The sequence below is a fragment of the Rhincodon typus genome, chromosome 41, assembly GCF_021869965.1.
Source record: "Rhincodon typus isolate 14 chromosome 41, sRhiTyp1.1, whole genome shotgun sequence".
Lineage (NCBI taxonomy): Eukaryota > Metazoa > Chordata > Chondrichthyes > Orectolobiformes > Rhincodontidae > Rhincodon > Rhincodon typus.
Window position 1 is genome coordinate 7,434,319 of NC_063372.1, and position 16,879 is coordinate 7,451,197.

Here is a 16,879-nt window from a genome sequence, read left to right on the forward strand (position 1 = left end):
GAAGTTATAGAACAGTCCCTTAGGATGGTGAGAAGTTAGGAATAAGATTCCTTACCCTGGGTTTTACAAGTAGCTGGCCAGTGACAGTGAACATGCGGGACAAGCCAAAAGGAGTGCACACTGTGAAGTGAAGGAGACAAGTTAATTCTGGAAATCAAAGACCTGTCCAATAAAAAGAAGCAAAAATAAAACATTCTGAACATTTTCTCTTTAAGAAAAGAGAAGACTTTACAGTGATGAAATGCTGTGTAACATGACTTATTTTAGAAAAACTGTAGTAAACAATAATCAACTTGAGAAGAACTGACTGTTTAAAGAAGCAAATTAAACTTCAGTCTTCCCTTTGTTGTGCCAATGCTCAATTTTAAAAAGGGGAAGTTAAGCACGACAAGTTTGGCCAGTTCTAGTTGTATAGTCAACTGCCCCTGTCTGTTTCTCATGTAAACTAAATCTATTTGTGCTAGGCTTTGTCCTCGCACTGGTCGATAGAATGCACGTACACAACCCAAAATTTACATTCGCTCAAGAACACAGTTTATAAGCCATTTGAATTCAGGTACAGGGCTATTTAAGCAAACTTTAAATGATTGTGTGAAGCTTCATTTAATTTCATGAAAAGGTTTTAAATGCTGCTAGTTAGCAAAAGAAGCATCAATCCAAGGCAGTACAGACCATTATTTTATCCTAAAAAGTGTTACTCACAGAGGAGAAGCAGAACTCCAAATAGAGAAATACAGGAGTAGAGGTATGGAAGGTAATAGTCCCACAAATCTGTTGGTGAAAGAGAACATGGGTTAAAATATAGACTGAATAAGAATGAACAGGTGGAGAAAGGTCCTGTTCTTACATTTTTAAATTTCTTGAAATGCAACATCCTGATGTGTAAAGCTCCATCCCAAGATAACAGGAACACAGAAATGATACCAGAATTATTTCAGCACAGAAGGAGACCATTCAGACCATCCAATGAGCCTCCAAACTTTGAGATAGGGCTGCAACAAGTTCTACAACTCTGTGCCAATACCATAGCAATTTTTAAAAAAAAACATAAATTGCAATATTTGTTGCCACTCCTCCTCCAGGAGGAGCAAGATGACAGGATAGAAAACAACAAATCCAAATTTGCTGATGGCACAAAGATAGGTAGCATAGTAACCTTATGCTTCTACCTACATTGCTTGCAGAAAGATATTGACAGGTTAAGTGAATGGGCAAAACTGTAGCAAATGGATTTCACTGTAGGCAAATATGAGGTCACCCAATTTGGACCCAAAAAGGATAGACACAGCAAATTTGAAATAATGAAATGCTAGAAACAGTGGAAGGCCAAAGAGACTTGGGAGCCCACATACGTAATCCTTAAAAATGAACAGGTATAGAAAGTTAATCAAAAAGGTAATGAAATGCAGACCTTCACATCTAGGAGATTCAAATATGAGGGAATAGAATTCATCCTTCAGTTATACAATACTCTTGTTAGACCAAGCCTAGAATAACTGAATAGTTCCAGGCACCACACCTGAAGGTGTACTGTACTGGCCTAGATTTACAATGACACCTTGACTCGGAGGGGTAAAGTTACAAGGAGAGATTAAACAAGCTAGGATTGTGTTCCTTGGGGTGTAGAAAGTAATTAAGTGAATTGATTGAAGTTTAAGACATCAAGCAGAACAGATAGGGTAGTTCATTTAGCTTTTTACTAGACACTTACCATACAGAGATTCTCTGCTAGCTGCATCATTATTGATAATTGCAGATGCCACCCACACAATCCCCAGAACCAGAAGGGTCAGAAGGAAGAGGACAACAAATGTTTCATAAACTCGAGCCATTATTCCCTGTGGAAAAGACAATACCATCTCTCAGACTAGGTTCCTGTATATTAAGAATGACAGTTAACATGTTTGAGCTGAAAATCCAGGTCAGACAAATGAGATTTTAAACCCAGCAATTTTAACGTCAACAACCTGTACTACCAGTGTTCAGTCAAAGCAGAATGTTGTTTAACTGACCCAATCACCCAAAGGGAGAAACCAAACGCAGACTGGGTGACTGCTTTGCAGAACACCTCCAGTCTGTACGCAAGCATGACCCCAAAACTTCCCATAGCCAGTTATTTTAACACAGCATCCTGCTCGCATGCCCACATATCTGTCCTTGGCATGCTGCAATGCTCCACTGAATCACAGTGTAAGCTAGAGGAGCAACATCTCATCTTCAGACTAGGCACTTTACAATCTTCTGGGCTCAATATTGAGTTCAACACCTTCAAACTGTGAACTCACTCTCATTCCTTCCTTTTCCTTTAGCTTTTCTCTTTACACTCTATCACCATGTCCTCTATCCTCTCCCCTCCACTCCAGTAGGGCTGTATGTTCTTTCCAGTCTGGCAAAGTTAGACACACACATTGTTCTAAAGTTTGAGAAGATTTCTTCCAGTTTGGTCTATGTAATGTAATGTAATGAAATGAAAGAATGGAATGAAAGAAATAATGGAAGAAAACTGACAATAAGGATACACAAACACCAACTAGCCACCAAGAGACACGACCAATTCTCACTGGTCTTACTACACACAGACAATGAGGGGCACGAATTTGACTGGGACAACACATCCATAAATCGCACAAGCCAAATAGAGACATGCCAGGGAATTCCTGGAGGCCTGGTATTCTAACCAGAACTCCATCAACAAGCACATTGAATTAGACCCTGTGTACAAACCACTGAGAAACAGAACCGGAAGTTCTCCCAAAGACCCCAACAAACTGAGGCATATAAATAACAAGCGGGACAGAACACTAATGCCTCACTGGAGACACACTGACGATGTTACCGAGCAGGGTGACAAAACGTTTGCAACCGAACCCACCGGCTCAGCGAGCAGGTCTACAACTACACCACTGTTCTGCCGTTCTCACATTCAATTAATCTGAACTATCAACATTGTTTCTCCCCTAGCACTCCATCACTCCCCCAACTTTTGCATAAACGCTGCCCCCTCACCACTTCATGTCAGCTCTGATAAAAAGTCATCTTAGACTCAAAAAAGTTAGCTTGCACTCTCTCCATGGATGCTGCCTGACCCGCTGTGATCTCCAGCATTTTTTGTTTTCACCCAAAGCATCACCCTTGTTGAAGGACTTGCCACCAAATCGATAAGCTAATCCTGGAATTAGTTGATTGCTGAAATTTGCCAAAAGTAGCTCATTAATTCAATACATGTTAACAAATAACAAAAACAGGTTACATGCAGAGAGACCGGTTTACTGAATCTTCACCATCAGCAGATTCAAGGCCTGACAAAAAAAAACACTATCACCCATACATGATGGTTGAACCACACTGTCAGATCAAGCTGGAACAAAGCATCCTACTCTCCTAGGTAGAACTCGTCACGTTTCCAGGATAAAAGATAATCCCCAAGACTTTAAGACCTTCTTCATTCACACCTCCAACACAAGGAATTATGAATGTGTCATTAAGATTGAGAGTATCCATTCAGCTGCTTCTGCTCAGCACACAGACAAACATACATTCACCACCTCCCCCCAACCCCCTAACCATTCAACCCACCTTGTGCACTTCCTAAATCCTGTACAAATTCTGTCCTGCCATGGAGAACAGTACTGCATTTCAGTTAGGTTTAGAGGGAAAGGCATAGCCAGTCTTCCAGCTGATTTGGTATATTCAACAATCTTGCAGTTATTGCACTACAGCAATCAACCCTTCTCATCCTATTTTCCAGTGATGATTTTAAATCTGATTAGATCTAGCCACTTACCACTGCTCTTTCAGTCTTTCTGCAACACCACAATATCCCTTCTCACCTTTTTTGAGCCAGCAAATCCCTCTGATTCAGTGAAGAAGTACGCAAAAGGCATCAGGAACACCAGAGAGATGTTGGAAAAGAGAAAAACAAGATTCCATAGGCCTGCAGGGAGAGACACAGGACACTTACGTTCTCTGGAGATTTCTGTTAACACCTGCTGTGCAATTATTGGGTTCTGCAACTAGTGCTGATGCTAGATAATCAAAGAAAGTTTAATTATCCAAAACCTCCATCAGAACAGTCATTGAGTTGCAACTGGGAACACTGACTCTATTGGAAGATAAAAGAAAACAATTTCAAGGAAATAATTTTCAGCCTGTGCAATTGGAGGCTTCGAATAACCTAATGAAAATTTTGAAAGGTTTTTAAAATGGAATTGAATCTAAGATTCAATGCCAGCTCTGGTTGAATGTATCCCTGGAGATTTCAGTATAATCAGCCAAAACATTCAGTCTCCCAACAGTGTCTTACCAAACCAAATCAAAAACAAACAGACTTAGTTAGCTAACTGGATGATTCTTGACCAGTCAAACAATCGCCTGACAGATCTCCAAATATTTGTTTTTAATAACTAAAACAAAAATCCCAACCTGCAAAATAAGCACTTTTCCTAATTCCCCAATGATTTTTCTCCCGGATTGCTTGCACCAGTATCCTGGAAATTAATCTGTTGATACCTGGTACTTCCAAGTCAACACTGCAGGTTTTGACACCCCTAATTATAGCCAGCATTTTAGATACTGTATGTGAGCGATGTCTATACTACAGAATGAGAAAATGCTCATTGTTGAATAACATAAAAAAGGAAAAAATGTTCAATAGTGATGGAGGATGAAATAAAAAGTCAGAGTCTAGATTTGAGACTCAGAACAGGCCAAGCATTGCAAAAACATGGCCACTTTTCCTCAAAAAGCTAGAAACTGTGGCTGCTTGTGGTTACTCCATTTCACCACTAGATGGCAACTTTAGCTCACTCTTGCAGGACTTGACTCAGTCTTAAAAAGCACAGAAAAATCAGTACTTTAGTTTTGAAAAGGCTAACAACCCACGTTTATTGTTTTAGCTGCATTAGTGATTCAAATTGGAGTTCAAGCTGATACCAGCAAACAAGAATGTAGCTCTTTTCTAGACGTGCTGCCTATCATAATTAACATAAAATTCGGCAATGTGTCAATTCTTTACCTGGAAATGGACAACATTGTTATTAAGCTCCCATTTACTCACCATGAATTAGTGAACCATTCAACCACTGCATGTAATAGTTTTCTGGCAATGAAAGCAGGACCTCATTGCTAATAATTGAAAATGGAAGAAGGAAGACCGCCCCAGCAGATACTGCGAGGGTGAATGTGCACATCCATAACCTATTTACAAAAAGATTAAAATTAGTCACGAGTGTCCTGTTGTCTTAAAGAAATTGTCCCATTTATGTCATCACAACATATCAACACCTTCCAAAGAGCACATTGTTCACATGTGGCACACAGGCAGGAGGGAGAACTAGGTCCTTTATTGCTAAAGCAGCTGACAATAGCACCTCCATTCTCTTGCCTTCAGCTGCACTTCTATCTATATGAATAGTACTGCACAGAGAGCTGACTGCAGAAAGGAGCTACAAAAATCCCCGTGTTCTGAATCTACCAACAGGTTAAGCACACATGCATTGGGAGAACAGATGGTGGGAGGTGGCTGTGTGCATTTAAAGCAGCATCTTTCCATAAACAGAAAGTGAGAGAGAGAGAATAGTTTAATATTTCAGTAAATAATCCCTACTGACTAGATTTAAAAAAAAGCTTCCTCAATATTTCAAACAATGTAGATAATCCTCTGAACACCATGGTAGCAGACAGAGACAATGACATAACCCATTATCCAGTTCAAGGTACACAAACTCTATGACATTCACACAGAAATACTTACAAAAGATTTAGATTTATTTACTTGTCACATGTACTAAAACAAGTGACTACACTGCAAACATTGAAAATTTCAAGAACAAAAACAGTTGCTAGAAAAGCTCAGCAGGTCTGGTAGCATCTGTGAAGGAAAAAACAGAGTTAACATTTCAGGTCCAGTGACCCTTCCTCAGAACTGAAAATTTCAAACTGTTTAATAGCCAATGGATGTGAAAGATGCTTTATTAATGTAAGTTTTTTTATCTCTCCTCCATCCCCTTACTCAAAATACTTGATAACTATTTGTATGTGAAGTCAAACATTCCCTGCTGTTCAGTAAAAGAAAAACTGGTTACACTTCTAGGTAGTTGACAGTAGTTATCTTATATTCAATAAACTAAAAGACTTTCATCATTTACTGCATCTCAAATAGGGAAATTGTGAAACCAAGATAATTAGCTTATAACAAAGGCTGTAATGTCAGCTATATCAAATAAGGCACAAGTAGGGAAAAGGCAAGACTCCTTCATCAACAACATTCCAAAATATCATCTCCAGGGCTTTAGCCAATTTTGATTCATTCTTTGGGTGTGGACATCTTTGACAAGGCAGACACTTAATGTCTGCTTTTTTATTATCCTGAGAAGGAAGTGATGGACTTTCTTGAACTGCTGCAGCTGTTTGATACAATGCAGTGGCTTGTTAGGTCACTTTAGAGGTCAGTCAGGCATCAGAGAATAGCACAGTACAGAAACAGGCCATTTGGCCCAGCAAGTCTGCATGTTGATGGGGTCTGGAATTATCCATAGGCCCAGACCAAACAAGGATAGAAACAAAGTGCTGCAGAAACTCAGGATTCTGACCAAGAGTCAGTTGATTTGAAACATTAGCTGTGTTTCTCTCTCTACAGATCCTGCCAGACCTGCTGAGTTTCTCCAGCACTTTGTTTTTGTTTCAGATTTCCAACATCCACAGTTCTTTGTTTTTATCCAAGCAAAGACTGGTTTCCAACTGAAATGAACACTTACAATCCAAATTTTTTCCCCCCAAAATATAAATCGAACAGCTTCATGGCCACGTTTGCTGATATCATGTTTTTATTTCCAGATTTTTAAACCAAAAAGAGAATTCATATTCTCAAATTGCCATAGTGGGATCTGAACTCTCATCCTCTGCAGTACTAGTAGCATAACCAGTATACTACAATAGGGTGGCATAAATATTTATTGCACTCTTAAAAATAATTCAGACCAAAAGAAAAGGTGGCTAAATAGCTGGATGGCTGTCTGAATTCACACACACGTGGCTGTCCAAAGAGCAGGACTGAGCTGGCATTAATCTTCCAATTTTACCATCAGATACAAAGTCCAAATGACTAGTGCCTTTGAGACATCAGTTTGACTGGGACTAAAGTACAATACAGTGTCATTATTATAAATTTGTGGTTGAAGGAAGTAGTTCCAATTGATCTTCCTTTAGGCCAGATCAACAGGATTATAACATAGCTGGTTTTAATGAAAGAAGATTAAAGTAGAAGATTGAGTTTAATATAATCAAAAAAAAAATCACACTTACGTGATTCGATTTACTGTTGCATCTTCATTATTGTCTAGAGAAGATAGATAATTTCATATTACATGTTAGAATTACTGCTTTATTCTTACAACAATGGATTTCTTTGCTGGTTAATGTACAATTGGCCACATGGCTATTTTCCTGGTGGTGGAAAAATATATACAACAATAGATTTTTAGGATTAAACTAGGAAGATGCTCTGTAACACCTTTCAGGCTAATCAAGTTGTCAGAGTCCCAACAGTACTCTGATATCATAAGCTTCACTTCCAAATTTCAGCTGTTAGTCAGAGAAACACATCTTGGTTCAAGTCTTAAATTAAGGACTATAAAGGATAGAAAACATTTAACATATTCCAGATTTTCATTCTTGGAAGTATCATTTTGATTTAACTTCCACAGTCTTAAGAACACAAAGAATGAATCAAGAAAAAGCCATCTGACGTCAAGGTCACATCACCCAGAGACTATGCATGATTATTCCATCATAGCTTCCTCTTCTCATGAGAGCAACGAAGTCCCTTCCCGGAAATAAAACAAGCATTTCTGTCTCTATCACCTTCAATCTTCATTCTCAACAGACAGCAATTCAGTTCTATTTGGAAGTTTTATTTGATCTCAAACCAACCTAGAGTTCTTTCCACATATCCACTATCTTGTGAAAAGAGAGATCTTCCCCCTGCCCTCCAATCCCAGCCGCATCCCCACTAATTTAGCTTCACTCTAACTCACCAGTTTAATTCTCCATCCCTCTTGGAGCTCTCCAGATTTATACTTGTGCACTGTAATCAACCTAGTTCAAGCACTTCACTTTTCTAGAAGGTACTTTATAGCTCTCTGGTCTTAATAATGACTTCAACAGACCAAAAAAAGCTTGTTAGCATGATCAGTGTCCCCACACCCAAAAGACTGCAGCAGTTCACACCACTTTCTCCAGGGCATTTAAGGATGGGCAAAAAAAGCTGGCCCAGCCAGCAACACTCAAATCCCATAAACAATGTTTTTTTGAGAAAAGGTTTTTTTTTTTTTTTTTTTTTAAAATGACAGATCCTTTTTCTCTACATTTGGAAATAGTCCCAATGCAGGAGAAACATGCATTATTTGGAGGGTGACTCTCAAATAGGGATCCTCCATTGAAGCCTTGCACTAGGGTGGCAGTTGGGATTGGCATTTTTCTTTGGTCAATAAAGCTAGATTCTGCTTCACTTTGCCACCTTTTTTGTTAATGTTTCTGATCTGCCTCAACCACACCACATCTCAAAAAAAAACATGAGCAAAAAACATCTTTAAGGTCAGATCTGAAAATAAAAGGCTAATTTTGGGCAGTATTTTATTTTCCTGGTCTTCTTACAGCAGGGCCAGTTCTCACCAGCTGTATGTCTGACTTCACTTCACCCACCATTAATAGCCATGCCTTCAGAGGTCTATACCCCAAACTCTGGAATCTCACATGAACAACCTCTGTTTCCCCTCTTTCAAATTTCTTTGGCAAGTTTTTAGGTAACCAATTTCTGATCTCCTTCTTCAGCTTGACATCATTTTATCAGATTACATCAACATCAACATGTATTTTTCATGTCTCCCAAGACTACTGTGGCCCAAAAATCAATCAAAATCAAAATCTACAGGATAATTTGTTTTCACCCAAAACTCAACTGAGCAGCATTTCAGCAATGGCTCTGTGATATTTGTGGCTACAGAAATATGCCAATATACACTCTTCATTAAGAGAGGAACATGTCCAGAACATTGACAAGATGCTAAGGAGGTTTAAGTGACACTCAGACGTCACTGCCTGTCCAACGGTACATGACCCTATCAAATAATATGCAGTCTTGGCACCACTAGGTACCATATGAATAACTGAAACAACATGAAAAAGTGAATAAAAATAGTCCCTGCAGCTGTTGGTTGTATTGTCTGTGCAACGATGAATTGCCTGCATTCTCTCTATGTCCTGAAATATAAAGTCATCAGAATTTGGAGGATACTACTCTGCCTAACCTCAAACAGCAGCAAAAGCTTGAGAAGTATGCAGGTGAATCACAAACTAGCCAAACCCTTGCCTGCAAGGAATGAGCTGACCTCAACAAGGGAGGAAGTAGGACCTCTATAACCAACATTGGTGCCCCTGGGGTTAAATAATCATCTGTGAAGGACAACTCCGATTTCAACAGCAGCAGGCATTGAAAACATAATTCTATGAAAAATAAACAGTTTAATTAAAATGATCAGCACTGCATGATTCTGTCAACAACTGAACAAATGAAGCAGCTGAGTGTGGTTATAAAGATATACAAGATGATCAACAAGATGTTGTGTTTAATTCCCAATCTATGCTAAAAATAACCCTTGTCTTTCAGTTTTTCCACACAAACCCTAGCTCAGCTGACAGGCTAAACGATAATAACCTTACAGTAAATTAATTAAACAGCCTTCGAAACAAACCCAACAATGGAATCATGCCCTGTGAGTGAAAACAAGTCTCAACAAGTCTCAACATTTAATATGAATCTGATGGAACAAATCCTCCTCTCCCTCCCAACCACTTCTCCTGAGGGCAAGGTTCTGCATTGGGAGAGCTGTCCTGACTTTTAAAAATGATAACAGCATTGACAAGAGTGACAAAGGCAATTGCACATTAACTGATGGCAAGACATTTTGCAAAAGTCACTATGCTGCTGGCAAGAAAGTCTACGTCACTCAGCTTTCTTGATGCAAGGAAGCCCTTGAATCTTATAATTCAGAGCTGCACCAGGTAAATAGTTTGAATTTTTAAAATGTAAAGGTCAAGCTTAAGCTGGGTGAAGGTGAGGTTTTAGAGGGTGCAGACAGAGTAGCAAAGCCTTTTGTATATATATTTTAAATGGGTTAGTCATTGCTCAGGAGCATATCAAAGTGAAAATTTTGATTTTTTTTCTAAAATTGTATTACTATCAAGTTTTGACAAATTCTTTATTGCAGTCCACTTTATCAACAGCCTGCAGAAATCCCAATAAATGACAGCCAAGCTGTTATTTATCAAATGTTATAAAAATATGGGATAGTTCAAGCTCATGTAATTCAGCTAGGACTCATCTTTTCTGAAGATCATTAAAACACTAAAATTAAAAAAAAGGTGATGGAAAAACTCAGCAGGTCTGGCAGCATCTGTGGAGACAGAAACAGAGTTAATGTCTCGGATTAGACAAAGGGTCACTGGACTTGAAATATTAACTCTGTTTTTCTCTTCACAGATGCTGCCAGACCTACGGTGTCTCATCAGCACTTTGTTTTAGATTTCCAGCATCCACATTAATTGTAAAATGCTTTGGTTTTTTAATTTTAAAAAAAATCAGGTTTAGTTGCATTTCGATTATCATGCCATAAGGTGTTTTGAATCTCTCCTACATTGAAACAATAAAATGCAGTATCTGCAATTTAAACATATGCAATTCTTCAACATCTCAGCAGTCCAATCAACTTGGTTTACAAAGGGTCACCTTTCATTTCGCCACTCAGTGCACTTGGAACAGAATACTCACTTTGAAACCGTAGATGGAACCTGCATACATAAACAAACCATCACTCATCAGGACTTTCAGGCTGTCAGCCACCACCCTTTCAGACATACATTACACAACAACTTGCATTTGTATCACACCTCTGTCACAGTAACAATGTAATCTGTTCCCGTGTGGGTGGGAGGAAAGAGAATTATTAGCTTAGGATACCCTTGGTTAACACCCTCCAAGATCAGGATGCTCCCATCTGAAAGTAAGTATCACATTAAACCTTCCACTAGGCTTTGGCAAGAGTTACAGTACACATTGCAAATGACAAGATACAATGGACCCAAGTTGTATTTATCTACATCAGCACATTACATAAATAGTATCAATGACCCACTGGTGGTACCAGCACTCAAAGTATCCATTGTCTTACATTAGAATCAATCATTCATGTTTTAAACCCAAGCCTTTGGGTGGTAATCACCTGAGACAAAGTCAGAATAAAATTATTTCAGAACTTGTAAGAAAAAAGATTCTTGTAAAAAAAGTCACCTGCTGCAAAGTCTGCATTCTTCTTAAATCGAGTGATAACCAGATAGGAGAGAATATACAAAGCAGTGAACAGTAGTGCACAGATCTGTGGAGAAAGAACATGAGAAAAAAAATTTAAGAACTGAAACAATTAGATCAGACAATAGAAATGCCACTCAAAATGTTCAAATTCACCTTCTCCAATCATCACTTGCTGAAATTTAGGCACAAAAAGTGAAATCTAACTCTCATTTGGAAAGCAGAATTGAGAAAGTCTATGGTTGGTTCCTTGGACAGCAGTCAGCTGAGCAACACCAGAGTTCTCACTCTCAAAACGATTACCCTATTGCCTGTTGGTGGAGTATGAACAATCAGCTGCAGCACCTCCCTCCATTACAGAGCTGCTTGGCAGCATTCACTGCTGGACTAACATTTGGATGAAGTACCAGAGGCTGGCACACCTGCCATCAGGAAGAAGTGGAGAAACAAGATCAGGAAAACAACCAAAAAAAACACTTCAACAAAAACTCTGAAAACAGCACCTCTCTTTCATGTATCCATTTACTAAATAGATCTGGTCTTAAATTCAATTTGGAGGAATTGCTCAACGTAATAGTTGTAACAGGACTAAAACTCAAAATGTTTTGCATTCAGACCAGTGATTTTAAAATTACTAACAGAAGGAATTTTTCAAAAAAACTGCACAAGACACCCCAACATGCAAGTACATTTGAAGAACACAGAGCTGCGTGCCTTCTCTTGCACTGTTCCACAGAATCATGCTCTATGAAATTCTACAACTGGAGACAACTGATCCCAGACCACAACTGCATTTTAAAGTCTCTGAGTTCTGGTGTTTCCCCTCTCTCCCCCACCCATTCCCAATTAAATATATTAGGTATTAGATCTATTAAATCAGAGAGATTTTTGTTGGTATATTAAAGGGATATGGAACAATGGTAGATCAACCATGATCTGATTGAAATGGCAGGAGAGGCTCAAGAGGTCAGAACGGCCTATTCCTGTTCCTAATATCATACAAGAAGAGGTCATTTCTTTAATTGCGTGCAATCTCTTTCTTGAAAGCCCCAGGTTTCCAAACAATGAACTATAATACTGAGGCAAGTGTAAATTGGTCTGCCTAAAAAAAATTGTTAATAATATGACAATTATTTAAACTGGTCCAGACCCAAAGACGATACAAACAATAATTTGGAGAAAAACAGCTCATTCCTGCAGACAAACTGGTTCCATTCTATTAAAGCTGCACAGAACATGACCATTCATAAACAATATGTCTGCTCAGCAGTGACAGTGCAGTGGTAGAGGCAGGTCTGAGTCTGCTCTACTGTTCCGGATAAGAGTCAATCACATACTCCTGGTGGGGTGGGGGGCACCTAGGAAATCAGGAAGAAAGGTCACACCTGGGAAATCACATCCCCCTCAAAAGGAGTCATGATGTGGAGGTGCCGGTATTGGACTGGGGTGGACAAAGTCAGAAATCAAGGCAGACTAACAACTGAAGGAGGAAAGAAGCTTCAAATAAACCTGTTGGACTATAACCTGGTGTTGTGTGACTTCTGACCCTCAAAAAAAAGGAGTCAACTGCCATCAGAGTAATGTGAGTAATACAACACACTAAAAGGTGAACAAAAAAAAAGGGGGATAACAAATAAAAGAAATAAAATCTCACTGAATCGCTACAGTGTGGAAACAGGCCCTTCAGCCCAACAAGTCCACACCAACCCTCGGAGCATCCCACCCAGACCCATCCCCCTATAACCCTGGTGGGGCGGCATGGTGGCTCAGTGTTTAGCACTGCTGCCTCAGTGCCAGGACCCGGGTTCGATTCCACCCTTGGGCGACTGTCTGTGTGGAGTTTGCACATTCTCCGTGTCTGCGTGGGCTTCCTCGCACAGTCCAAAGATGTGCAGGTTAGGTGGATCGGCCATGTTAAATTGCCCGTAGTGTTCAGAGATGTGTAGATTAGGTGGGTTATAGGGGGATGGGTCTGGGTGGGATGCTCCAAGTGTCGGTGTGGACTTGTTGGGCCGAAAGGCCTGTTTCCACACTGTAGGGATTCTATGAGATTCTATGAGATGAGATAACCCACCTAATCTGATCTATACATCCCTGAACACTATGGGCAATTTAGCCTGGCCAATCCACCTCGCCTGCACATCTTTGGACTGTCGGAGGAAACCGGAGCACCCGGAAGAAACCCACGCAGACACAGGAAGAATGTGCAAACTCCACACAGTCGCCCAAGGGTGGAATCGAACCCAGGTTCCTGGTGCTGTGAGGCAGCAGTGCTAACCACTGAGCCATAGGATGAGTATGCCACGTGGCCTGTCAAGCCGACTCGACTATTCAATAGCTTAAGATTCATTAGTCCAACTGTTAGACATGGCTCGCAATATTGAACATGAGCATTACTTGGGTCTGGCACAAATTACCAAAAGGGCAGAATGATCACGTCTGCAGCTTTAAGTTATACTGCTGTGAAGCAGTACCCTTATGCAAAAATCAACACCTTCAAGGGAGGTGAAGAATAATTTTTCTCTTTTCAACTCAAAAAAGGGTCAGATCATTTTAGGGGCTGCAGATCCCAGATGGTCTTTTACCCAGAAATATTCCTGCTGGAGTTTAAAAACACACAGCCAAACAACAAACACAAAAATTTTGAGTTATTTTTGTAAAATACTGTCAAAGATCCACATAAAATTCTTACGTTAGTCTGAATTAAACAGTGACCCTAAAGGCTTACAAGCAGCCCAGACTTTAGTGTTTGCAGATGTGGAAATAAATGGTTCAACTCATTATGCCAACTTTACATTGGGGAGGGGACAGAGTAAGTGAGGGAACAGCAAGACGAAAGAGTAAAATAGAACATAAAAGCAAAATATTGCAGTGGCTGGAGAGCTGAAGCAAACAAAAAAAAACAAAATGGCAGAGAAACTCAGCAAATCTAGCATTACATGGACAGAAAACAGAATTAATGTTTCGAGTCCCATGACTCCGCTTCTGAAGAGGTCATACCAGATTGGAAACATTAACTTTGTTTCTCTCTCCACACCTGTTGAGTTTCTCCAAGCCTGCTGTTACTATAGTAAACTAGAAAGCCTAGCCATTTCGAACATGGCAGGGACATCTGCACTGCCAAATGTGTGGAACCCAATCCTAAACCATACTTCAATAACAAGCATATCCTTGCATCGTGTATACAGATTAAATGAGCAGTTCCTTAGTTTGGGCAAAGATACAAACAAAAAAGACACGCTGCATTAGTTTGATGCAAGATCCAAGAATAGACACAAGTATGCACAGGTCTCAAGTGACCGCTAAAAGCCACAAATGTATTTTTGTGTCAATAGATGACTGGTGCACATATAACCTACATTCCAGGCATCCACACATGACACGAAGATTTTCTATCAGACACATTGCAATAAATCTAAAAAGCAAATCAGTAAATGCTTAGCCAAAAACCAAAACAAAACACATCACTATGAAATTCTTGTAAATAGTATACACAAAACAACTAAAAATTAAATCACATTTGGTGGATTTTATTTTAAACATTAACTCCAATTGTTCTCCATTAGTTTCTTTTTCAGTTGTGCACAATTCCAGCAGAAAATTTACTTGGTGCTGGAAGAGGAAAGAAAACAATGGCTTTGTAGCATGACTTTGATGCCAAAGTCATTGTTGATTTTATTTTACACATGCATTCCATTTGTCTGGCATCCATCCAACTACAAAAGATGACAGAAGCAGAGTAAATAAAACCATTTTGGATGGTGTTTTCATTTAGTACACCTTTGCTGACAGAAACTAACCCAAGTGGCAGAACCTGCCACAAGTGTCGTGGGTTGTTTTCACTGTTGGCATCTGTTGCCAAGCAGCTGTAGCCACTGATACATGTCAGCCCAAAGGTGTCACCATTCTTTTTGTCGTAAACTAGCAACCATGTGATAATTGTTGTTTAGAGTCTTCACGTCACAATTTTAAGCACACTTGGGGATCTTACTGGTCATCAGGTTCCAGTTGTGTCATCATATAGAAAGTCATTGGTTATACAAGCATCTTCCATCCTGTGAAGATGGACAAGCCTGAGCCAAAACTACATCTATCTGACGAGCAGCTGTTAGGACTGTCACATTTGTGATTTTGTCCTGCCAAGATATCCCCTTAATGTGCAGCAGACAATTATTGAGCTTTTTTTTCCCCTGAGACTTGTACATCTTCTAAGTTTCACAGACATACAAGGTGCTGAGAACACAGGCTGTATAAACTGTTGACTTGGCACACAATTTCTCCAACTGTATTGTTAAAATCAGTGTTGAGAACACTGAAGGCCTGTGACCTTTTGTATTTCCTCTTAAAGTTGCCACCAGCATTCAGAAAGTGAAAAGGTTTTAAACATTGCACCCCATAACATCAGATAATTTCAATTTTCAATATGGAGAGAGAGAGCTTCATAGCCAAACCCAACCCTGTCCTGAGTAAACACCTGCATTGACAGTTCAAATGTACAGCAACCAAGGGCAACAGCCTTGGCCAATTTTCTTCTTCGTCCAGAAGAAAGAAAATTGTATCAGAATGCAAATTCAGACAACTCTGGACACTGGTAAATGGAGATCAGGTTGACATCAGCAAGTAGATACATGCTTTCAATGGGAGCAAATGCCACCCCAATTGTAATGGGGTAGATAGGTTTTTAAAAGTCTTGTTTTCAGTCCACATAGGAGAAGGTACTCTACCAAGACAAAAACAATGAGGGAGGCAGTGGGAAACCACCTCAGCTATTCTTTGAGAATAAAGTGACTCAAGAACCTCCTATCTGATAGTTAGTTTCAGACCTGCCCTAGAAGAACACACGAGATGGCTGAAGCACTTCAGTATAGTTTATGTACTGAATGTTTAATGGTCAGTCAAATAGTTCACAGAAATATTGAATAATTCTGTTGAATCAGAGGGATTCTTGAAATAATTGAGCATGTCAAAATTCACTGGTCTACCAGGGATCCTAAACAAATTTGAAAACATACATGAAATTCCTGAGTTCATTGTCAAAAGCATCTTAATAGATTTTTATTAGAGGAGAACAGTCCATTTGAAAACTGCAAATGACATTACACAAAAAGTATCTAATTGATGTGATTACATGACTCATTAGAAAGGGAGAACACGTTCAACACTGACATCACTACCAAAGCCAAAAATTTAACCTTGTTAATTTCCTAATCACTGAATGGAATTGTGCAGGATCAGACGCGTACACAGAAAGTCACTGCTGCAAATAACAAATCTAACACTGAATTCCTTATCTCGTAACCATGGATTGTATTCCAAGAACCACAGGAGACACTTATCTCATTGAATTCTTCACAACTCAAGAATCTGCAATGCTGATACATTTGTAGAACAGGATGTAGAGTTAAACAGTCACAATATTGCACAAATCAGTTAACTCCTCCCACGTTAATTTTTTTTAGTGTGGTTTGTGGTTTTGAGAGTACATTACAAGGCCAGTGTAAATCCTTCTCTACCCAT

At 39.4% G+C, this 16,879-nt stretch overlaps 1 protein-coding gene across 2 annotated transcripts in view; it reads right to left on the reverse strand.

Annotated features, from left to right (window-relative positions):
• Positions 1 to 16,879, reverse strand: part of lmbr1l (limb development membrane protein 1-like) — a 46,342-nt gene that overhangs the window by 28,701 nt on the left and 762 nt on the right. For both annotated transcript variants that reach the window (XM_048619012.1, XM_048619013.1), the window contains exons 2-8: positions 11,345 to 11,429; positions 7,303 to 7,336; positions 5,057 to 5,196; positions 3,831 to 3,934; positions 1,712 to 1,838; positions 703 to 771; positions 56 to 120 (exon numbers count right to left, since the gene is read on the reverse strand). In XM_048619012.1, the coding sequence (XP_048474969.1) occupies positions 56 to 120; positions 703 to 771; positions 1,712 to 1,838; positions 3,831 to 3,934; positions 5,057 to 5,196; positions 7,303 to 7,336; positions 11,345 to 11,429 (624 nt within the window). The remainder of the gene's footprint in view (positions 1 to 55; positions 121 to 702; positions 772 to 1,711; positions 1,839 to 3,830; positions 3,935 to 5,056; positions 5,197 to 7,302; positions 7,337 to 11,344; positions 11,430 to 16,879) is intronic.